This window comes from Balaenoptera musculus, chromosome 10, assembly GCF_009873245.2.
Source record: "Balaenoptera musculus isolate JJ_BM4_2016_0621 chromosome 10, mBalMus1.pri.v3, whole genome shotgun sequence".
NCBI classification, from domain to species: Eukaryota; Metazoa; Chordata; class Mammalia; order Artiodactyla; family Balaenopteridae; genus Balaenoptera; species Balaenoptera musculus.
In genome coordinates this window covers 40,093,396-40,111,126 of record NC_045794.1, presented here as the reverse complement: position 1 = coordinate 40,111,126, position 17,731 = coordinate 40,093,396, and the positions used below count along the sequence as shown (strand labels likewise).

Below are 17,731 nucleotides of genomic sequence, written 5' to 3'. Positions count from 1 at the left end.
TTCAAGAAAGGAGACACAAAATTCACTTCTCATATTTATTGGGTGCCTGTCTTTCTAAGAACAACGTGGGGTTAGTGGGTTTCTTACCTCAGAGAAACACTTGCATCCCTGTCTAGGGAGATATCCCCACTTGGTTCAACTTTGTTTTCAGTCTATGGTCTGTGCATGAGGTGGTGTGAGCCCTCCAGCATCTCTCTCCAGCTCAGGCCTTTGGAAGAGAGTGAGAACCTGGAGAGGCAGATGGCCTGGGCTGCAGGGAAGAAGGCCCTTCTACAATAGGCAAGCGGAAACCAGTGTGTATGAGGACCAAGCTGTTATCACTGTGCACTGGGAGTCAGAAGCTCTGGTCCCTGCTCCTCATAGGTTGCTGTGTGACCTTAGCCAAGGTAGTTTGCCTCTCTGGTGCTCTTTTCCACCATCTGTAAAATTCAGCAGTTGGATTAGAAAGCGCTACTATTCCTTTCCACTTTTTGACATTGTGTGGCTCCACTGATGAGTGAAATTGGAGGGGAGTAAGGTCCTCCAGCAGGGTGGCTAAGTTTGAAGAAGTAAGTTGCTTAGGAGTAGAACCTTGGGTGGAGGGGCGCAGACTCCCTTATCCTGCCTAAGAATAGCCACTGTGCTGCTCACCCCTGGTGCCTTGGAGTATGAACTGCTGCTGGCTGGGATTTGGCCCACCCATCAAGGCCTCTGGTGAGACATCCTGGCAGGCCAGTCTTTGAGCTGTGCCTTTGGGGAGGAGTTGAGAGAGGAGGAGGCAGCCAAGGGCCAGCAGGGGAAGCAGATTCCCAGGAGACAGTTTGCATCTCAGCTGTTGGGACTTGTTTTAGGATCTGGGCCAGGGAGTACAGCACACTCATCTACCCTGTTATGGGAAGAGGACAAGGAGAGCCCCGCTGCTGTTGCCCATCCCACCCGCTGGCCCTACTCACCTCACCTCTGTACTCACACCCCCAGCTCCCAGGCAAGGGGCGTAAGGAATCTTCCCTGCTGCCCTCGCCCAGCCAGCCTCCCAGACCCTGCCACGCCAGCCAGGCAGCAGCAGGGAGAGGCTGCCGCGACCCCACCTTTCCCAGACTCCTTCCCTCCTGGGGGGTAGAGCTTTCTCAGGAGTCAGACTCTCCAGTTTGGGACTTGCTCTCTAGCCCAAGAACCAAAGGCCTTCACGTTCTCCTTGTTTGTTTTCATCCTTGGCCTCCCAGGTGCTGAGGGGGATGTCAAAGGAGAGGTGGTGGTTAAAAAGGCCGTGGGATTGGTTGGATGTGGAGCACATTCTCCTGCATTGCTTTTCCCTCTGCTAGCTCCCCAGGAGCCCTCTTCCCTGGGCCCTGCTGCCCATGAGAGTGAAGCTACAGCAGGAGGTATTTAGGTTAGACCCCAGGGAAACCTTCCTCACTGCTAGAAACCCCTGGGATGGAGAATGGAAGCTCCCAGGAAGGTCAGTTTCCCAGAAAGTGGTTAACAGTGGAGTCCCTGTCAGAGTGAAGGATGTGGCTGTTGCTAGGCAGAGGCTGCCGTTTCCTCTTGGGGTGTGGCTCTGAGGCCAGCCAGCCAGAGGCCCCGTTAGAAGCAGGAGGAGAAAGGAATCTTGCCTGATAGCGAAAGAGGGGTCCCTGGCCCCATCAGCCTTGGGTCACCAGAAGCGCGTCTCTCAGAACAAATGCCGCTTCTGCCCCCGCTTCCCCGGCTCCTCCCCTAATTCACCACCACTACCACTGTCTGCTTTGACAATCCTCACCCAAACCTGGCAGACTCCTCCAGCCCCAGTCTGGCTGCACTAATGGACTGATTGGATTTTCTATACTTGGAGTTTGGGATTTCTGATTGAACATGCAAATTTATGTAAATCAATCTGGGATCTGCCACTACGTCAAAACAACATAGAGTCACAGGCTGGAAGGAATCCTAGAGACAGTCTAGTCCAATGCCCTCATGTTAAAAATGGGGAAACTGAAAAAAAAAAAGGTGGGGAGTACACAGAAGTCTAGAGGGGGAAGTGATTTGTACAATGATGAGTGTCAGAGGCAGGGCTCCTGACTCTGGTCTAGTGTTTTACATTGTACCATTCTGCCTTAATTTCTTGTGCATGAGGGGGCCTGGCCATATTTAAGGCAGAGAGGGCAGTTCTTGAACCTGAGATTGTGGAGAGCTAAGCCTTTAGGGGTCAGAGTGTTATCTCAGGGTACCCCATGGGCTCTGGCCAGCTCTCTTAACATGCTGAAGAAAAACAACTTCAGATTCCTTAGAATAACACCCTTAATGTTTTTCCCTAGGCCCTACCCTGGAGGGTTGGTAGACAAGGTCTTTGGTTGCTCCCTGGCTTGGCACTTATGGTTCCCCAGAGCTGAGATTGTGTCTGTTCCCAGCATCTCTCACAGTACCAAGCACGTAGTAGGCTGCAGATGGATCTGCACAAGCAATGCCTCCTTCTTTACATTTCATCCACATTCAAGTGTGTGCTGCTTCCCTCCACGGCCACAGTGGGAAAAGATCTTTGGTCTTCTGTGACCACCCTCCCCTCCTCTCCTGGAGGAGGCACAGACCAGCTGAGCCTCCTCTGCCGGTTTCTAAAGCAGTGACCGACTAGGCAGGCCTTGCTGTAGAAAAGATCTCATTATTTTAAGGTCAGTGCCAAAGGTGGGTGGGGGCTGCCGAGATGGGCTTGGGTCCCAAAGAAGCAGTCTCCCCACTTGACATGATTTTGATCTGATCTACCCACCTGGCTGCCAGGTGCCTCCTGCTCCCACTTCATGGACTGCGCCTGTCACATGGGGCTATCTGGAGAGCTGAGCCCTCACTTAGCCTGTAGTGCCTGTGCACGTTGCAGAGATGGCGGAGATGCTCAAAGCAGCTGTTGGCCTGCTTTACAGTGCTTTGGGAGAGTAGTGTTTTGGCTCAAGATCAGAACCCTGGACTCCCTGCCAAGGCTTCCACCAGGCCCTGGCAGCCTGGGGAGGGGGCTTGGGGCACATATTTGGGGTCTTCCTCACCTTCACCCCAAACCCAGGTCTGGCTGACCCTGAAAGAAGTGCCCTTGTCTTCAGCACCTTCCCAAAGCACGACAGATATGAAGCCAACACCTCTAGTTCCTCACTGCCCAGTGGCCCTCGGCACCTGTATCCTTAGCTCCGTATGAGCCAGATCTTTCTCCCGGGGCCTCAGTTTCCCAGTCTGTGCTGATGGATTAATAAGACATCATCACTGGGGTGTGGCACCTGCTTGATAATTAACGTTTTCCCTACTCTGGGAGTTACACAGATGGAAGAGGCCTGAGGAGGCCAGGTTGTTATTAAGGTGAATTATCATTGCTGCTATTCCTGATTTCTAAAAATCCAGCAGCGGCTGAGAAGAGCCCAGTCAGGCACAGCTCCCTGAACCTTATGCTGGTCCTTAAGCTCTGGGAGTTCTCCAGGACTCGCTAAGCTTTAAAAAAAAAAAAAAAAAGTATAGGTATTTTAAAAGGAGAGACGCTTCATTCTGCTGCTCATGCTATTGCCTGCAAGACTTGAGTGGTGAGTGCTGCTTGGGGTGTTGGTCTGCAGTTCTCACTATAATGCAGGGCTTGAAATTGTCCCTCCCTGAAGACCCTCTGGGTAGGAGAATGATGAGGTCTTTCCTGGAGGGGAATGTGAGAGGCCCTGGAATTCCTGGGGTGTGGCCCTGGGGTTCTCAGCAGCTGCTGTTCCAGGGGCTGATTCATTTCACTCCCAGCTGGCTTGATGTGAGGGCTGTAATTGGCCCTTTTGTGTGAAGATCTGTTGAGACACCCCCAGAACCTGCCCGCGGAAGCCCCGGGCACTTCAGGAGTCCTTTACCCTACCTTACCCCCACCTGCCCCAAACCTTCCCCTTGCCCAAGCTCCCACCTCTGCCTCTGCCCTTGGCCAGACCTTACCCCCTTCCCAAGGGTAAGAATGAACCCAGCTCTTATCCAGGCGGAAGTAGCCCTGACTAACTTCCTTTTTTTTTTTTTTAAGATTTATTTATTTATTTTTTTTGGCTGCGTTGGGTCTTCGTTGCTGCACGTGGGCTTTCTCTAGTTGCAACGAGTGGGGGCCACTCTTCATTGCGGTGCACGGGCTTCTCATTGCGGTGGCTCCTCTTGTGGCGGAGCACGGGCTCTAAGCGCAAGGGCTTCAGTAGTTGTGGCTCGTGGGCTCTAGAGCGCAGGCTCAGTAGTTGTGGCGCATGGGCTTAGTTGCTCCACAGCATGTGGGATCTTCCCAGACCACGGCTCGAACCCGTGTCCCCTGCATTGGCAGGCGGATTCTTAACCACTGTGCCACCAGGGAAGTTCCCTAACTTCTGAATAGTTTGTTGCTACCAGTGCCCACCACAACGGGGGCTGGGGGTCCTCTCCCCTAGGTCGGGGAGAGATTGCTGGGAAGAAAGAGAGTAAAGACACTGGTGTTCCTTGGCCAGACCCCACACTCATCTGTCTAGACCTCCTCACCCCTTCCTTGTCCTGGGGCCTGGTCCTTACTTCCTAACATGGGAAGAAGAGAGTAGATGGCCCCATCTGGGAGGGGCCTTAGAAATCACCTGGTCAAGTGGTTATTCCTTCTAACTTTTTTTTGTTTTATATTCTTTTATTTTTTCACTAGATTTTTTTTTACATAGTCCAAAGATCAAAATGATACAAAAAGGCATACATTGAGAAATCTCATTCCCCCCTCCACCCCCTTCTCCCTCCATACATAATCACTTATTAATTTCTTACATGTTCCTTGTTTTTTAATACAAAAATAAACACAAATATATATTCTTTTCCCCCCCTTGCCCAAAAGATAGCATATAGAATATACTGTCTTCATCTGTCACCAGTTGGCAGTATCTGCGTGTACAGAGATTTCTTCTGCCACCATGTTGGGACTCTGGTTTCTGACCTTCACCACCCACCTCAGGGTCCCCCAGTCGACCCCAGACCAGGAGCAGCGTTCATTTACCTTCATATACCAAACTTCATTCGGATGCCAAAACCAAGGAATTCTCAAGCTATGGCTAGCTCTTACTAAGTACTAGGTGTGGTGCCAGACTCTGGGGGTACAGTGGTGATCCCAGAAGTCCATGTTAATCAAATAATTAAACAGTTGTAAAGTTACAGCTGTGATGGAGGCTGCACAAAAAGGACAAGTACTGTGAGACCAGATAATCAGAGGCCCTGCCCACCTTGGTGTGTGAGGGATGTGCGTGTGTTAGGGGCAGGCACGTGACACAGCACAGAGTTGGGGCAGGAGTCTGGGGCCAGGGCTGCAGAAGTGGTACCACGTGACCTGGGAAACTGGGTTTCTCAACTTGACTTCAGTGGTGTCTCTTCTCCCCACTACCCCAGTCTGTGGGATGTCCTGGACCCCTTGAGTTTTACTGTGTCCAAGACAAGAGGCCCCCTTCTCTGCCAGATGGTGCTGAAAATGCCTACTCCCCTGCCTCCACCCCATTGCCTTCTGTTTCCCCAGCTCTGGGGCTGTGGGCTCCTGAAGCTAGAGCCTTCCTTTCCACTGCAGGCTGAAGGGAAGTTGGGGGGTGTTTGCTTCTCACTTCCTCTGTAGACGGCACCTCACTTCCTGTCCCCGGGGCTAGAAGAAGGCTAAAGCTCTTGGCTTTGCTGTCCCTTCCTCTCTACCCCCCTTGCTTTCCTGGGAAGCCTGTGGGGCCCATAGGAGGAAGGCAGCATCAAATCCAAGGGCTTCTCCCTAAAGGCCCTGCCGGGCTCCTCACCCCCACATCCCCCACCCCACACAAGGGGACCTCTCTTCTCAGATGCAGTCCATTTCCAGACGTGATCTCATCCTCCTCTTCTATGCCCTCTGGGAAGAGAGGTGTCAAGAGAGAGAGCTCACCCCATTTGACAGATAAGAAAACTGAGTCGGGGTTTTCTAGGCTTCACGTAGGGGCATGCAGTATGGCTGAGCCAGACTGGAATCAAGGAAGCCTGAGTCCCATTTATGGGCACAAACGAGCAGAGCCTAGTCGGAATTGTGGGTGAACCAGAGCTACTTTCTCCTCTCAAAGCAGAGCTGGCAGCTTAAGAGGTCACCTATGGGCTCTGGCCAAATGGCACCCACTGAGTCAACACTAAAGCTGCCTGGACAGGAAGACACTTGGTTGGCCAGAGCCCGTTCCCTTTGAAGAAAGAGGCCAGGATATGACGCCTGGGGGAGTGAGCACTAGGGACTGAGCATGGGGGGCTGGCTGAGTATATGCCCAGCTCTTTGGGGCCTGCAGGTGCAGCCTGAGAGCCAATAGGCTGTGCAGCCTCCCAGGCCCTTTTTCTCTTGGATTGGAGAGCAGATAGCTGAAGTTGCAGTTGTCAGCTCTGGTATTGTCTCCAGGAGCCTCTGTGCCTCTGTTCCTCCTGTGGGACCCAGCATGTGTCTCCAGTTACACCCAGGATGTTGAAAAGATGCTGACTCTCCTGTTCGGTCAGGGGGTAGGAGATGAGTTGGTAACTGGCATGGGCCAGGGGACCAGGAAACACTCACCTTCAAATGCCCTTCAGTCCAGCTGTACTGAGTCATTCTGTTTCCATACACACCCGGAGACTTCTGCCTCCTGCTGCCTGGAATGACCCCCTTCCCTTTTCCTTGTAGCTAAACCCTATCTGTCTATAAAGGCTGAGTTCCCTAGATGCTCAAATTCTGAAAAACTGTTCCAGCTTAATATTTCTCTCCTGATTTTTAAAGTTCTCCAAAGACTTCTCTTGTGGAACGTCCTTCACAGTACAGCTATTTACCTACATGTCTTACATCCTCTACTAGTCTGAAAGCTCCAAGAAGTCTGAAAAGAACTGACCCATCTCTAAATTGCATCCCAATACCCAGCACTGTACCTCCCACTGAGTGATCTGTCCAGAATATTTGCAGAATGAATAGATTAGTCCCTTTGCCAGAGGGCATCACTGAGACCTGGGGAGAAGGTTGAGAGCTTGGAAAAGGTCATATCAATGTTCGGGACAAATCTGAAAATGTCCTTGCTCACCTCTCAGTGTGGCTTGTCATATGGACCTTCAGAGCCACTTGGGTTGGGGGCCGTCACTGGGGATCTTTAAGGGAACCTGAGGAGTCCACTGTACCTTCTCACCTGTCCTGTCTTTCTGGTCTTTTTCTGTCTGGAATGAAAGGAGATCACCAAGTTCAGGACCTCGTTGGCAGGAGCAGTGCCCTGGCAGGAAGTAGGAGGGGAAAAAGGAAATATAAGCAGGGCCCCTCCTCAGGGAGCTCCCCTTCTAACAGCATGGAAGTTGCCCCTTCTCTCAGGGAGTACTAGAGAACAGGATGCATTACAGTTTGAAATACTGATCCTGCAGGAGGCACTTGAAGAGAGATCAACATGGGCCACGTCAGTCCAGGATAGCTTTTCAGAAGAATATTGCTCTGCGGCCAGCCCAGGGCAGGGCTTCCAGGGCCAGGTTGAGGGCTTTTATCTGTCCCCAAAGCAGTAGGAGGTCACGGGAAGATTTGAAGCAGGAAGGATGCAATCAGATTTACAGTTTTAGAAAGAAGATTGCTAGAGCTCCTTTGGAAAAGAGATTGTGGCAGGGAAAATACAAGATCAGCCTGGAACATCTTCTCGTGCCAGAAAGTAAGCAAATGTTAAAAAATAAATAAATAAACATTTTTTTTTAATGGAGGCATGTTGAAAGGACACAGGAGCCAACCGGAAAGCATGGCCAAAGCTGGAATTTAAGCAGTAAAATAAGTGGTGATGATAATATTGGATTAAAATCCAAAGAATAAAATAATGCTTGTGAGTCCATACTCATACAAATATGGAATTAAGTAAATAAATGGGAGTGAAGAGACAGCTTTTTCTTACAGAAAACTTCCAATTAATAAATTACAAGGAATGAGGGAAATAGAAAATTATTGTTAGGGCACCATAGTAATTGCTGCAAGCAAGATCCACTGATGAATCCTAAAATGAGTGGGTGAAAATTTAAGCAGAAACAGGATTTTGCATGGTCACAAAGTATTGCCCTCCCCCCAACTATTTATTATTACAAAAGAAAAAGTATGTTTTCATTTTACAGTACAGAAACACACTAGTAGACGCCACCTAACCAAGTGATCAAGGTTAACATCACCAGTAATAAGACATCTCAGCATCATGTATACACACCCCCTGATAGAATGCACTGAGAAGGGCACATCACCTCTGTGATATTCTTTCCCAAAATCCATAACCTCAATCTCATTGGAGAAAACATCAAACAAACTCATATTAGGAAATATTCTCCAAAGTACTGACCAGTTACCTTGCAAAGTGTCAAGGTCGTAAAAGACAAAGACTGGGAATTCCCTGGCGGTCCAGTGGTTAGGACTCCGCGCTTTAAGCACAGAGGGCTTGGGTTCGATCCCTGGTCGGGGAACTAAGATCCTGCAAGCCACTGGAGCGGCCAAAACAAAGACCGAGGAACTGTCATGGATCATAGGAGACTAAGGAGTCATGGTGATTAAGTACAATGTGGGATCCTGGATCGGATCTTGGGATAGAATACCAGTGGAAAGGGCATCAGTGGAAAAACTGGTTAAAATCCAATTGAAGTCTGTGGGTTTTTTTTTAATATTTATTTATTTGTTTATTTATTTATTTTGGCTGCACTGGGTCTTAGTTGTAGCATGAGGGATTTTTAGTTGTGGCATGTGGACTTCTTAGTTGCGGCGTGCGGACTCTTAGTTGCAGCATGCATGCGGGATCTAGTTCCCTGACCAGGGATTGAACCCAGGCCCCCTGCATTGGGAGCGTGGAGTCTTACCCACTGGACCACGTGTGGGTTTTTTTTTAAATTGTTTTGCTAATGAATGATGTAGAACAGTGAGAACATGCTGCTATGTCTGTCTGTTTGTTTTTTTAAGGTATACACACATACACTCACAAATAAATAACACAGAAGAAGAGGTGGAAGATAGCTGCAGAGAGTGGTAGACAAGGGAAACGTTGTCCAGGAGGAAGTGGTTACTATCAAGACAGAGAAAAGACAACCACAGAATAGGAGCAAACATTTACAAATCATATATCTGATAAGGGACCTGTGTTCAGAATATATAAAGAATTCTTACAACTCGACAGTAAAAAGACACATAACCCAACTAAACGATGGGCAAAGGGATCTGAATAGACTTGTCTCCAGGGGAGATATACAAATGGCCAATAAGCCAATGAAAAGATGCTCAACATCATCAATCGGAGAAATATAAATCAAAACCATAAAAATCACTTCAGGACTTCCCTGGTGGTGCAGTGGTTAAGAATCCGCCTGCCAACGCAGGGGACAAGGGTTCAAGCCCTGGTCTGGGAAGATCCCACATGCCACGGAGCAACTGAGCCCGTGGGCCACAACTGCTGAGCCTGCGCTCTAGTTTCCGTGCTCCGCAACAAGAGAAGCCACCTCAATGAGAAGCCCGCACGCTGCAACAAAGAGTAGCCCCCACTCGCCGCAACTAGAGAAAGCCCGTGCACAACAACAAAGACCCAACACAGCCAAAAAAAAAAAAAAAAAAAAATCACTTCACATTTACTAAGGTGACTTAGAATCAGAAAATCAGACAATAACAAGTGGTGAGGATGTGGAGAAATTGCAGCCCTCACAGATTGTTGATGGAACTCTAAAATGGTGCATCCACTTTGGGAAACAGTTTGGCAGTTCCTCAAAAAGTTAAACCTAAAGTCACCATACAACCCAGCAATCCCACTGCTAGGTGTATACCCAAGAGGAAATGAAAACATCCATCCAGACGATTTGTACACTGGTGTGTACACTGCTTAGAGCAGCATTATGCATAATAGCCAAAAAATGGAAATGGTTCAAATGTCCATCAGCAGCTGAATGGATAAACAAATTGTGGCATAGCCATACCATGGAATATTATGTGGCCATAAAGAGGAATGTAGTACTGATACATGCTTCAACAGAGATGAACCTTGGAAACATTATGCAGAGTGAAAGAAGCCAGTGACAGAAGACCAGCTATTGTATGATTCCATTCATATGAAATGTCCAGAATGGGGAAATCTATAGAGACAGAAGATGATTAGTGGTTGCCTTGGTTTGGGTGTGAGGGGCTGGTAACTAAGGAGTAATGAAAATGTTCTAAAATTGACAATGGCCATGATTGTATATATCGGTGAATATACTGCAAACCCCTGAATTGTACACTTTAAATGGGTGAGTTGTGTGGGAGTTGAACTATGTCTCAAAGCTTTAAAAAACGTAGTCCAGCAGGAAGTGGCCACCAGAGGCATTCGTGCTTGAGAAGGCAAGGGGGACTGAAAAATATTGTAGGATTTAGCGTTGTGGCAGTTACTGCTGAAGTTTGACCAGGTTGAGGAGGGAGTGAGAAGTGAGGATGGCTTTTTTTGAGAAGTTTGGCTGTGAAAGGCAAAAGAGGGCAGTATCTGGAGAAATGTCAGGGGGAAATTATTTTTAAGATGAAAGGTACCTGAGAAGTTGTAAAGGTAGATGGGAAAGATCCCTTCAGGAAGTAGACCCTAAAGACATAAATGGGGAGGGTCTGGGGTAGGAAGGACTGGCCTTGCCTGGGAAAAGGGCAGCCCCTCTGCTGTAACAGGAGGAGAGAAGGAAGTACAGAGGATTCCGATGGGGCTGGGACTGGTGGCGGGAGGTTTGAGGGGTTTCCCCTCTGCTGGCTTCAATCCGCTGGGGAAGCGAGGGGAGGTGGTAGACCAGAAGTCTGAGGCGATTGGAGAGGGTGTGAAGTAGTCGTTGCAGAGAATGAGAGAGCAACTCTAAGCCTTGGTAAGAGTGCCAGCAGGACTGCCCATGTGGCTGAGATGGCCTTCCTTTGGTGAAGAGAGAGTGAGAAATAGTGTGAGCAAAAGCCTGGGGACAGGAGTGTTAAGTCCTGTCCTTCCCTTCCCTTCCCTACTCTAGACTGGAAAGAAGCATTGACCTCGAATGCTCAAGTCAAGGAATCCCAGGGATCTTCTAACTTCGCTGTCCAGTGTAGTCGCCACCAGCTGCATATGGCTATTTAAATTTAAAATTCAGTTCCCCAGTTGGACTAGCCGCATTTCAAATGCTCAGTAGCCATGTGTGGCTGGTGGCTACCATATTGAACAGCATGAAATAAACATTTTCATCATCACAGAAAGGTCTACTGGACCACACTGTTCTAAGAAAAGTGATTCTTTTCAAACTATTGAGTCTAAGGACCCTTCTACAATATAAAAATTGAAGATCCCAAAGAGCTTTGATTCATATAGATTGTACCTATTGACATTTACTGTCATACAAATTAGAACTGAGAGTTTTAAACATTTATTTAATTCATTTAAAAGTAACAATAAACCCATGTTAACATATTTTATGAAAAATAATCATATATTTTCCAAAACAAAAAGTAGTGAATGGCATTGTTCTTCATTTTTGCAAATCTGTTATGTCTGACTTAATAGAAGGCAGCTGGATTCTCATATCGGCTTCTGTATTAAATCTGTCGTGTTATCACATATCACGTAGTCTCTGGAAAATGCCACTATATACTCATGAGAGAATGAGAGTTAAAAAGGTAAATAATGTCTTAGTGATATTGTGAAAATAGTTTTGACCCTGAAGATTCCTTGAAAGGGCCTCGGGGTCCCTGGACCACACTTTGAGAACCACTTGTTCTAGAACAACCTCCACTTGGCATGAAGGAACTTATCCTTGAGAAACTGAGTGATTTGCCTAAAGTCACACAGCAAATAAATTGCATTGTTGGGACTAGAAGCCTTCTGCCTTCTGGTCTGAGGCTTTTTCCAGTACCCTTGGCCGGGCTAGGATGGGCCTGCTGAGCTTTTGGGAGTGGGGCCTGGGCTTCTTGGCTGCAGAACCCCTGGTGTGTGGCCCTATAAATAAACCCATTGTGTCTGTCCGAGCCCCTTCCCTCTCCCCACCCCCAGCAGTTGCTTTTATTGTTGGGTTATGCTGTGAACAGGGAACGTTGAGGATCTGGGGGGAGGAGAGATAAAGGGTATTGAAATCTATAAGCCTTTTGAGCTCACAACACTACTGCCCTTCCTCCTGCCCTGCCTGGAAAGGCAGGGGACTGGCCTACTGTCAGTTTGTAAGAACCTATACCATGGTCTGGAGGTTCTTGGAGTGCCTGTGAAGAGGAAGTTGGAGGAGGGGTGCAGTGGGCCCCTTCCCCACGGACACTTGCCTCTCAGAAGGGCTATTGTGTCTTGGGGCCAGTTGTCAGGAGGAGGAAAGGAAATTCTTGTCTGCCTCTTTCCCTGAGGGGGGAGGAGACCAGTTGGAATACTTAGGGCTAAAAGATGCTTTAGGCCAGATTAAGGTGGCCACTTTCAGGCTAGGAATGCCCTGGGGCCTCAGTCCTCATTTTCCTCCCCACACCCCAGGGCAGCGCAGGGCTGACCTAGTCTGGAAAGGAGTGTTTGCTGTGGGTGAAGAAGTGGCTGTTTACAAGTAGACTTTTGGGTGTGACTGGGATTTCAGAAAGCAGCTGGGGGATGGGGGGAGCAGAGGGGAAATGGTTGTGTTACGGATGATTCTGTTATTAAAGTGAGCTCCATCTCTGCCTTCCCACAGCTGCCCACCCCTCCCCCACCTCCTGGCCCCTTGCTTTTTTCCCTAGAGGACTCCGGGGGGAACAGCTGGTGAGTGAGGGGCTCATCAGGGCCCAAAGGCCTTGGCTAAGGGCCAGGGTAAGGGAGCCTGGAGGACAGGCTTGCTGCCATCTCTCTGGCCCCTTCCTCCCAGGTCTGGACTCTGAGTTTAGGGAGGGGTCTTGCGGGTGCCCGGGCTGGGGAGGGGGTGGGAGCTGCAGAGTCTACGCCTTTGATCTGGCTGACTGAAAGGCCAGGACAGTCCCATCTTTTGGGGCTGGGGGGCCTTCCATGAGTGACTAGGCTGAAGAGATAGTGGTCACCCAGATTCACTCAGGGATGGGGCTGTACCCACCTCATCCCCGGGTTACCCAGAAACCCCCTGAGCAGCTGTTCCCCCTTCCCTGTCTCTGAAGGAGGGCCAGAGAGGCTCTGCTCTTCCTCCCTTCCTCCCCCTCCCTCCCCTCGGCACTGAGGTCACCTCCCTCTGAATCAGGCTTTTGCGGGGGCGGGGTTGCCCGTTGGCAGTTCTGGCGGGAGAAGCCTCCCATTCAAGCTCGAGCTCCCACCCACTGCAGCTCCATCCCTACCCATCCTGGCCAGCATCATGTCTTCCAGACCTACATCTACCATGTGGGATATGGTGTGGGACCACCAGAGGAAAGCCTGAAACCAGGGCCATCCTGAAAAACCCAGGCCAGGGCTTTTCCTGGGCCCCAGGTGGGCTGAGCACAGAAGCTGTGAGTAGCAGTTGTGGGGCCTGAGGGAGGACGAGGGTGCTTGGCCCTGGGGAGGTGGGTCCCACTGACCCTGCAGGGACAGCCACTGGGGAACCAACCTGAGTTTTTTTGTTTTTGTTTTTGTTTTTTCTCATGAGATTTGGGTCGAAAACCCAGACTCTGAAGGGCCAAATTCCTAATTGGGCTCAGATTGGGAGCTAGAGGTGGTATTATCTCTCTCGATCTTAATGTTCCCTAGAGGAGGGTAAAGACGCAGGAAGTTTTCTTTTCACCATAGAAATCTTGAGCTCAAACTCACCCTGCTCACAGCGTGCGTATCTCCCCAGCGCCAAGTTTAAATGCAGGCCTCTTCCGAGTGACTCAGCATCCCAGGCTGACAGCTTCCTGCCTGCCCTCTGCTTGTGGCCCTGCAGACACAGAGAAAACCCGTCGCCCTGAGTTGGCCGGACCACTTTGGCAGAGGGCAGAAAACTTCTCCCCAAGGTGGGGCTGAGTCACAGCCTGCCTTCAGCCGACATTTCCAGAGCCTCTCCCAGGCCCTGCTCAGGATACGGAAGGCCGACCCCCATGACCGAGCTGTTGCGCTTAGGGGGCTTGTCCCTTGGAGGGTCTCCCCTAGGTCACAGTGGGACTGAGGCCTCCCTGCCCTGGGATCCCCAGGGGCTCAGATCAGGAGGGTGGCAGTAGTTGGCTTTGTGGGGTGTGTTGGATCCCTGCCCTCCTCAACACGTGAAGCCACATATACCTACCTACTCCACAGCCAGCCCTCGCAGTCTGGGCCTCATGCCTAAGCTGGATGCTTTTTTATTTTTATTTTTTAAAATTTTATTTTAGGAAAAGATACCCTCCTAAACCACCTTCACCCTTAGTTTGGTTTTTGTTGTGTGAAGAAAACAAAGACTCGAGGTTTCTACTGTTTTATCTTTCCCTTTTCTGGCCTCCAGACACTGCCCTGTTCATCCTACTCCCCTCCTTCATCCCACTGGTTTTTTTCACACTCCCCACCCCAGCCCCTCTATTCCTGGAGGTGTCCACTGGGGAACTAAGTGGTGAGGGGGGCTGAGGGGACGCTGGTGATCTGTGGGGACAGGCCTCTCCTAGAGCAGTGGGAGCCTCTGCCTGGCAAGAGGATGATGGCCCAGAGATGGGTGATGTGGGGTGGCCTGGAACTGGTCCAATGGTGGAGGTAACCCGAGGCCTTTTTTAGTTTTAACCCCTATTTGTGTATGTGGGAAGGAGGATTTTTCCTGAATTTTTTTCGTTTCTTTTGAGGCCTGTCCATTTCTAAATAAATCAAGCATGATAATGTTGTGAGCAAAATGAAGTTATACTTGATACATTTTTATGACGTTAAAATAACAAAGGACTTTAGATTGTGGCAGAGTGTTAAAAATAAGCATTACATAGTTTTTCCTTTTATTCTGGTTTTCAGAAGCCCCCTTCCCATTATTGTGCACACATGCTTGTTCTCTCCCTCCCCCACCCAACCCAGAAAGGAGCATTCTCCCTTTCTGCTGTTACCCTTTCTCTTTCTAGGGTATCAGGCAGAGAAGAATGAGGACTGGGCTGGCCCTGCAGCTGGAGGGCTGGCAGGGAGGGGGTTGGAGAGGAGGAGGCCCCTGAGGGCAGGGCAGAGGGGCAGCACCTCACATCTTCAGGAGACCCTCCTGCTCAGACCCCCAGGGTGAGGGGCCTGGGACTCAAGAGTCCACTTGCAGGTGAACCGCTGAAGTAGCAGTGGGCTCCAAAACGTGAAAAGCCTCCATTTATTGAGTCCATGCAAGACACTCGACATACGTTATCTCACTTCATGCTCCAACAACCCTTTGGACTAAGTATTCTGATCCCCATTATACAGGTGAGGAAACAGATTTTGCAGAGTCAGATTCTAACCCAGATCTCTCTAACTGCAAAGCTCCGAGAGCACTGGGACTAACTACACGGAGCACACAGTACCACGTGTGTGTACAGAGAGGCTGCATAGGAAGGGGGGACCCAGGCCCGTCCACCGTGCTTTGTGAACCTGCCATATGATGTGGGCAGCATCCTTTGCCTCTGGAGCCTGCTTCAGACCAGGCTGGCACCCCCGCCTTGCCCTCCTTTTACAAGGTCGATAGGAGAATCAGATGCGATTGATGATGCATGAGAAAGTGCCGGCACACAGGATGCACTCTGGGTACGTGGGTGTAGCTTCCTGTGCCTCAGTTTCCTCATCTCACATATAGGTGTGGATAATAGCACTTAATTCCCTTTGTGGTTATGAGGATTAAAGAAGAATTTTGGAAGGGCTGTGTGGCTGTTCATTCCCCTCTGGCTGAGAGCTGGGGACGTTTGCACTGGCTCTTTCCTCTGCCTGGAATGCTTTTCCCATTCCAGGATTTCATCCAGCCTTCATTCAGGTCTCTGCCTTGCTGTCACCTCCAGAGCCTTCTTGGAGCCTGATGTCTGTTCATTGGTCTATCTGGTATTACCTGCCTCCCCCAGTAGAATGGGAGCCTCATAAAGGCAGGGCTTTCTCTGGCTTGTTTATCCCTATGGCCCAGGATGCCAGGCAGCAGGAACTCAATAAATGCATGGCTGACATCGTCTCCCTCTGTGTCTCCACAGGCAAGGTGACCATTCTGGCTGCTTGTATGAGTGTGCCAGCCTGGGTGAGAAGGCAGAGACAGGTGAGAGGCTGTGGAGACTGTGCACGCTGGTGGTGGGGACTGGAGGAGGAGGGCTGGGGTGGGAGAGGCTGCCCCTGTGCCCCACGGGAGGGAAGAGCATTCAGAGACCTGATAGCTGCCAGCTCCTCTCTTCCTTGGTCCAAAAGTGCTAGGCCCCTTTTGTGGGAGCTGCAGTGGGTCAGGGAGGCAAGTAGTTGGTGGTAGACTGGGGGCCTCCAACCTTTTATGTTAGGAAGGGTTTCCCATCTACTGGAAATTTCTACAATATTTGTGCAGAGGAAGGAAATGAGTACTTTCCTCTAGCTGAGAAATTGAAACTCAAATGGAAGGTGAAGACTAGTCAGGTAAAGCCAGTCACTATGGCAACAGTTTGAGGGCAGGGGGGTGGGGATCGCATAATGCGATACAGGTCAGAACCCTGGCTCTGTGTGCTCAGGCAGTGACACACTAGTCTGTACAGCTGTCAGTCTGTCTCTTATACGCCACGTATCACACCAAGAAGTGTGAGTGTGGACAGTGAAGTGAAGACAGTGTCCCTGCCCTCGCAGAGCTGACAGTCTTGGGGGACAGTCACAGAGCCGTGCGGGAGCAGTACCTGACCCGGCCTTGGAGTGGGGGCCCTGGAGAATGAATAGGAAGGAGCTGGCCAAGCGGTAGGGGGGTAGGTGTCAAGAGACCCCTGCGGAGGGCCCAGCGTGCACAGAGGCTGGTCCCCCGGGGCCTCGCTGCAAGCAGGGAGTCTTGGAGGCATGCAGACCACCTCCCACTCTGCCCGAGAGGATACCGGGCACCAGTCTGAGGCCAGCGTCAGCGGAGAATTCAGGTTTCTTGGCTCCTGGCCAGTGTCTGTGTGACCTGTGAGAGGGCGAGAGCAATTATAGGGTTTTATAAAACAATGGTCTCTGTTCTTGAGATGGGAAGAGTGTGTCTATGTGTCTGTCCCGTGAGCAGGAGTCTTAGCCTGACCCTGAGTTGTTACATTGTCCGTGGCACGGGGGTCACACTGATCCAAACTCCGAGAATACTGACAACGTTCGTCTCTGTCCTCCTCCTCCTCCGCTCACCTCCCCGTGCCCTGGAGTAGCCTGCCGGGGCTTCTCTCACTTGTCCCCAGGGCCTGATGTCAGAGGCCATGGACCAGCCGGCCGGGAGCCCTGGAAACCCGAAGCCAGGAGAGGGTGGTGAGGGCAGCGTGGAGCCGGGCACCTGCCAGGAGCTCCTGCACCGGCTGCGGGAGCTGGAGGTGGGCCACGGGGCGGCGGGGGGCAGCAGTGCTGGCCAGAGTCCTGGGGCGCTTGGGTGGGTTCTGGGGTGTGGGGGGACCTTCCTCTCAGGCCGCTTTGCCAGGCTGGAGCAGAGCTGAACGTTCCTCTAGCAGAGCCCCTCTGAGAACCCCTTTCCTTGCTCTTCGCTCTGCAGCCTGTGTGCCAGCTCAGGACAAGAGGCGTGCGCAAGGGTGGGGCCATCCTAACCCCCTGAATGTCTCCCTTCTTTACCCCTCTTCTCCCCTGCTTTCATGCCCCTGCTCTAGGAAGGGGGTGGCCGCAGAGGCCACAGAAAGAAGGGTCTCAGGAGTTGAGGGACAAAGACATGGATCCTTAAACTAGGCCTTTTACCACATTCCTAAGACCCTGCCCTCCTCCCTCCAGGCTCCTCTGCCCTCTCCCCAGGGAAATAAGGGTTACTTTTGGCACCTCCCACCTTCGGTCCTCCTGGTTGCTGTGTCTCCCCAGCCCCTGCAGCCTCGCTGACTGAA

At 50.7% G+C, this 17,731-nt stretch overlaps 1 protein-coding gene across 1 annotated transcript in view; it reads left to right on the top strand.

Annotated features, from left to right (window-relative positions):
- NCKAP5L (NCK associated protein 5 like) overlaps positions 1-17,731 on the top strand; it is a 30,655-nt gene that overhangs the window by 1,314 nt on the left and 11,610 nt on the right. Inside the window, 2 exon segments of the mRNA XM_036865621.1 lie at positions 15,914-15,975; positions 17,090-17,218. Coding sequence (XP_036721516.1) covers positions 15,940-15,975; positions 17,090-17,218 — 165 coding nt within the window. The 5' untranslated portion in view covers positions 15,914-15,939.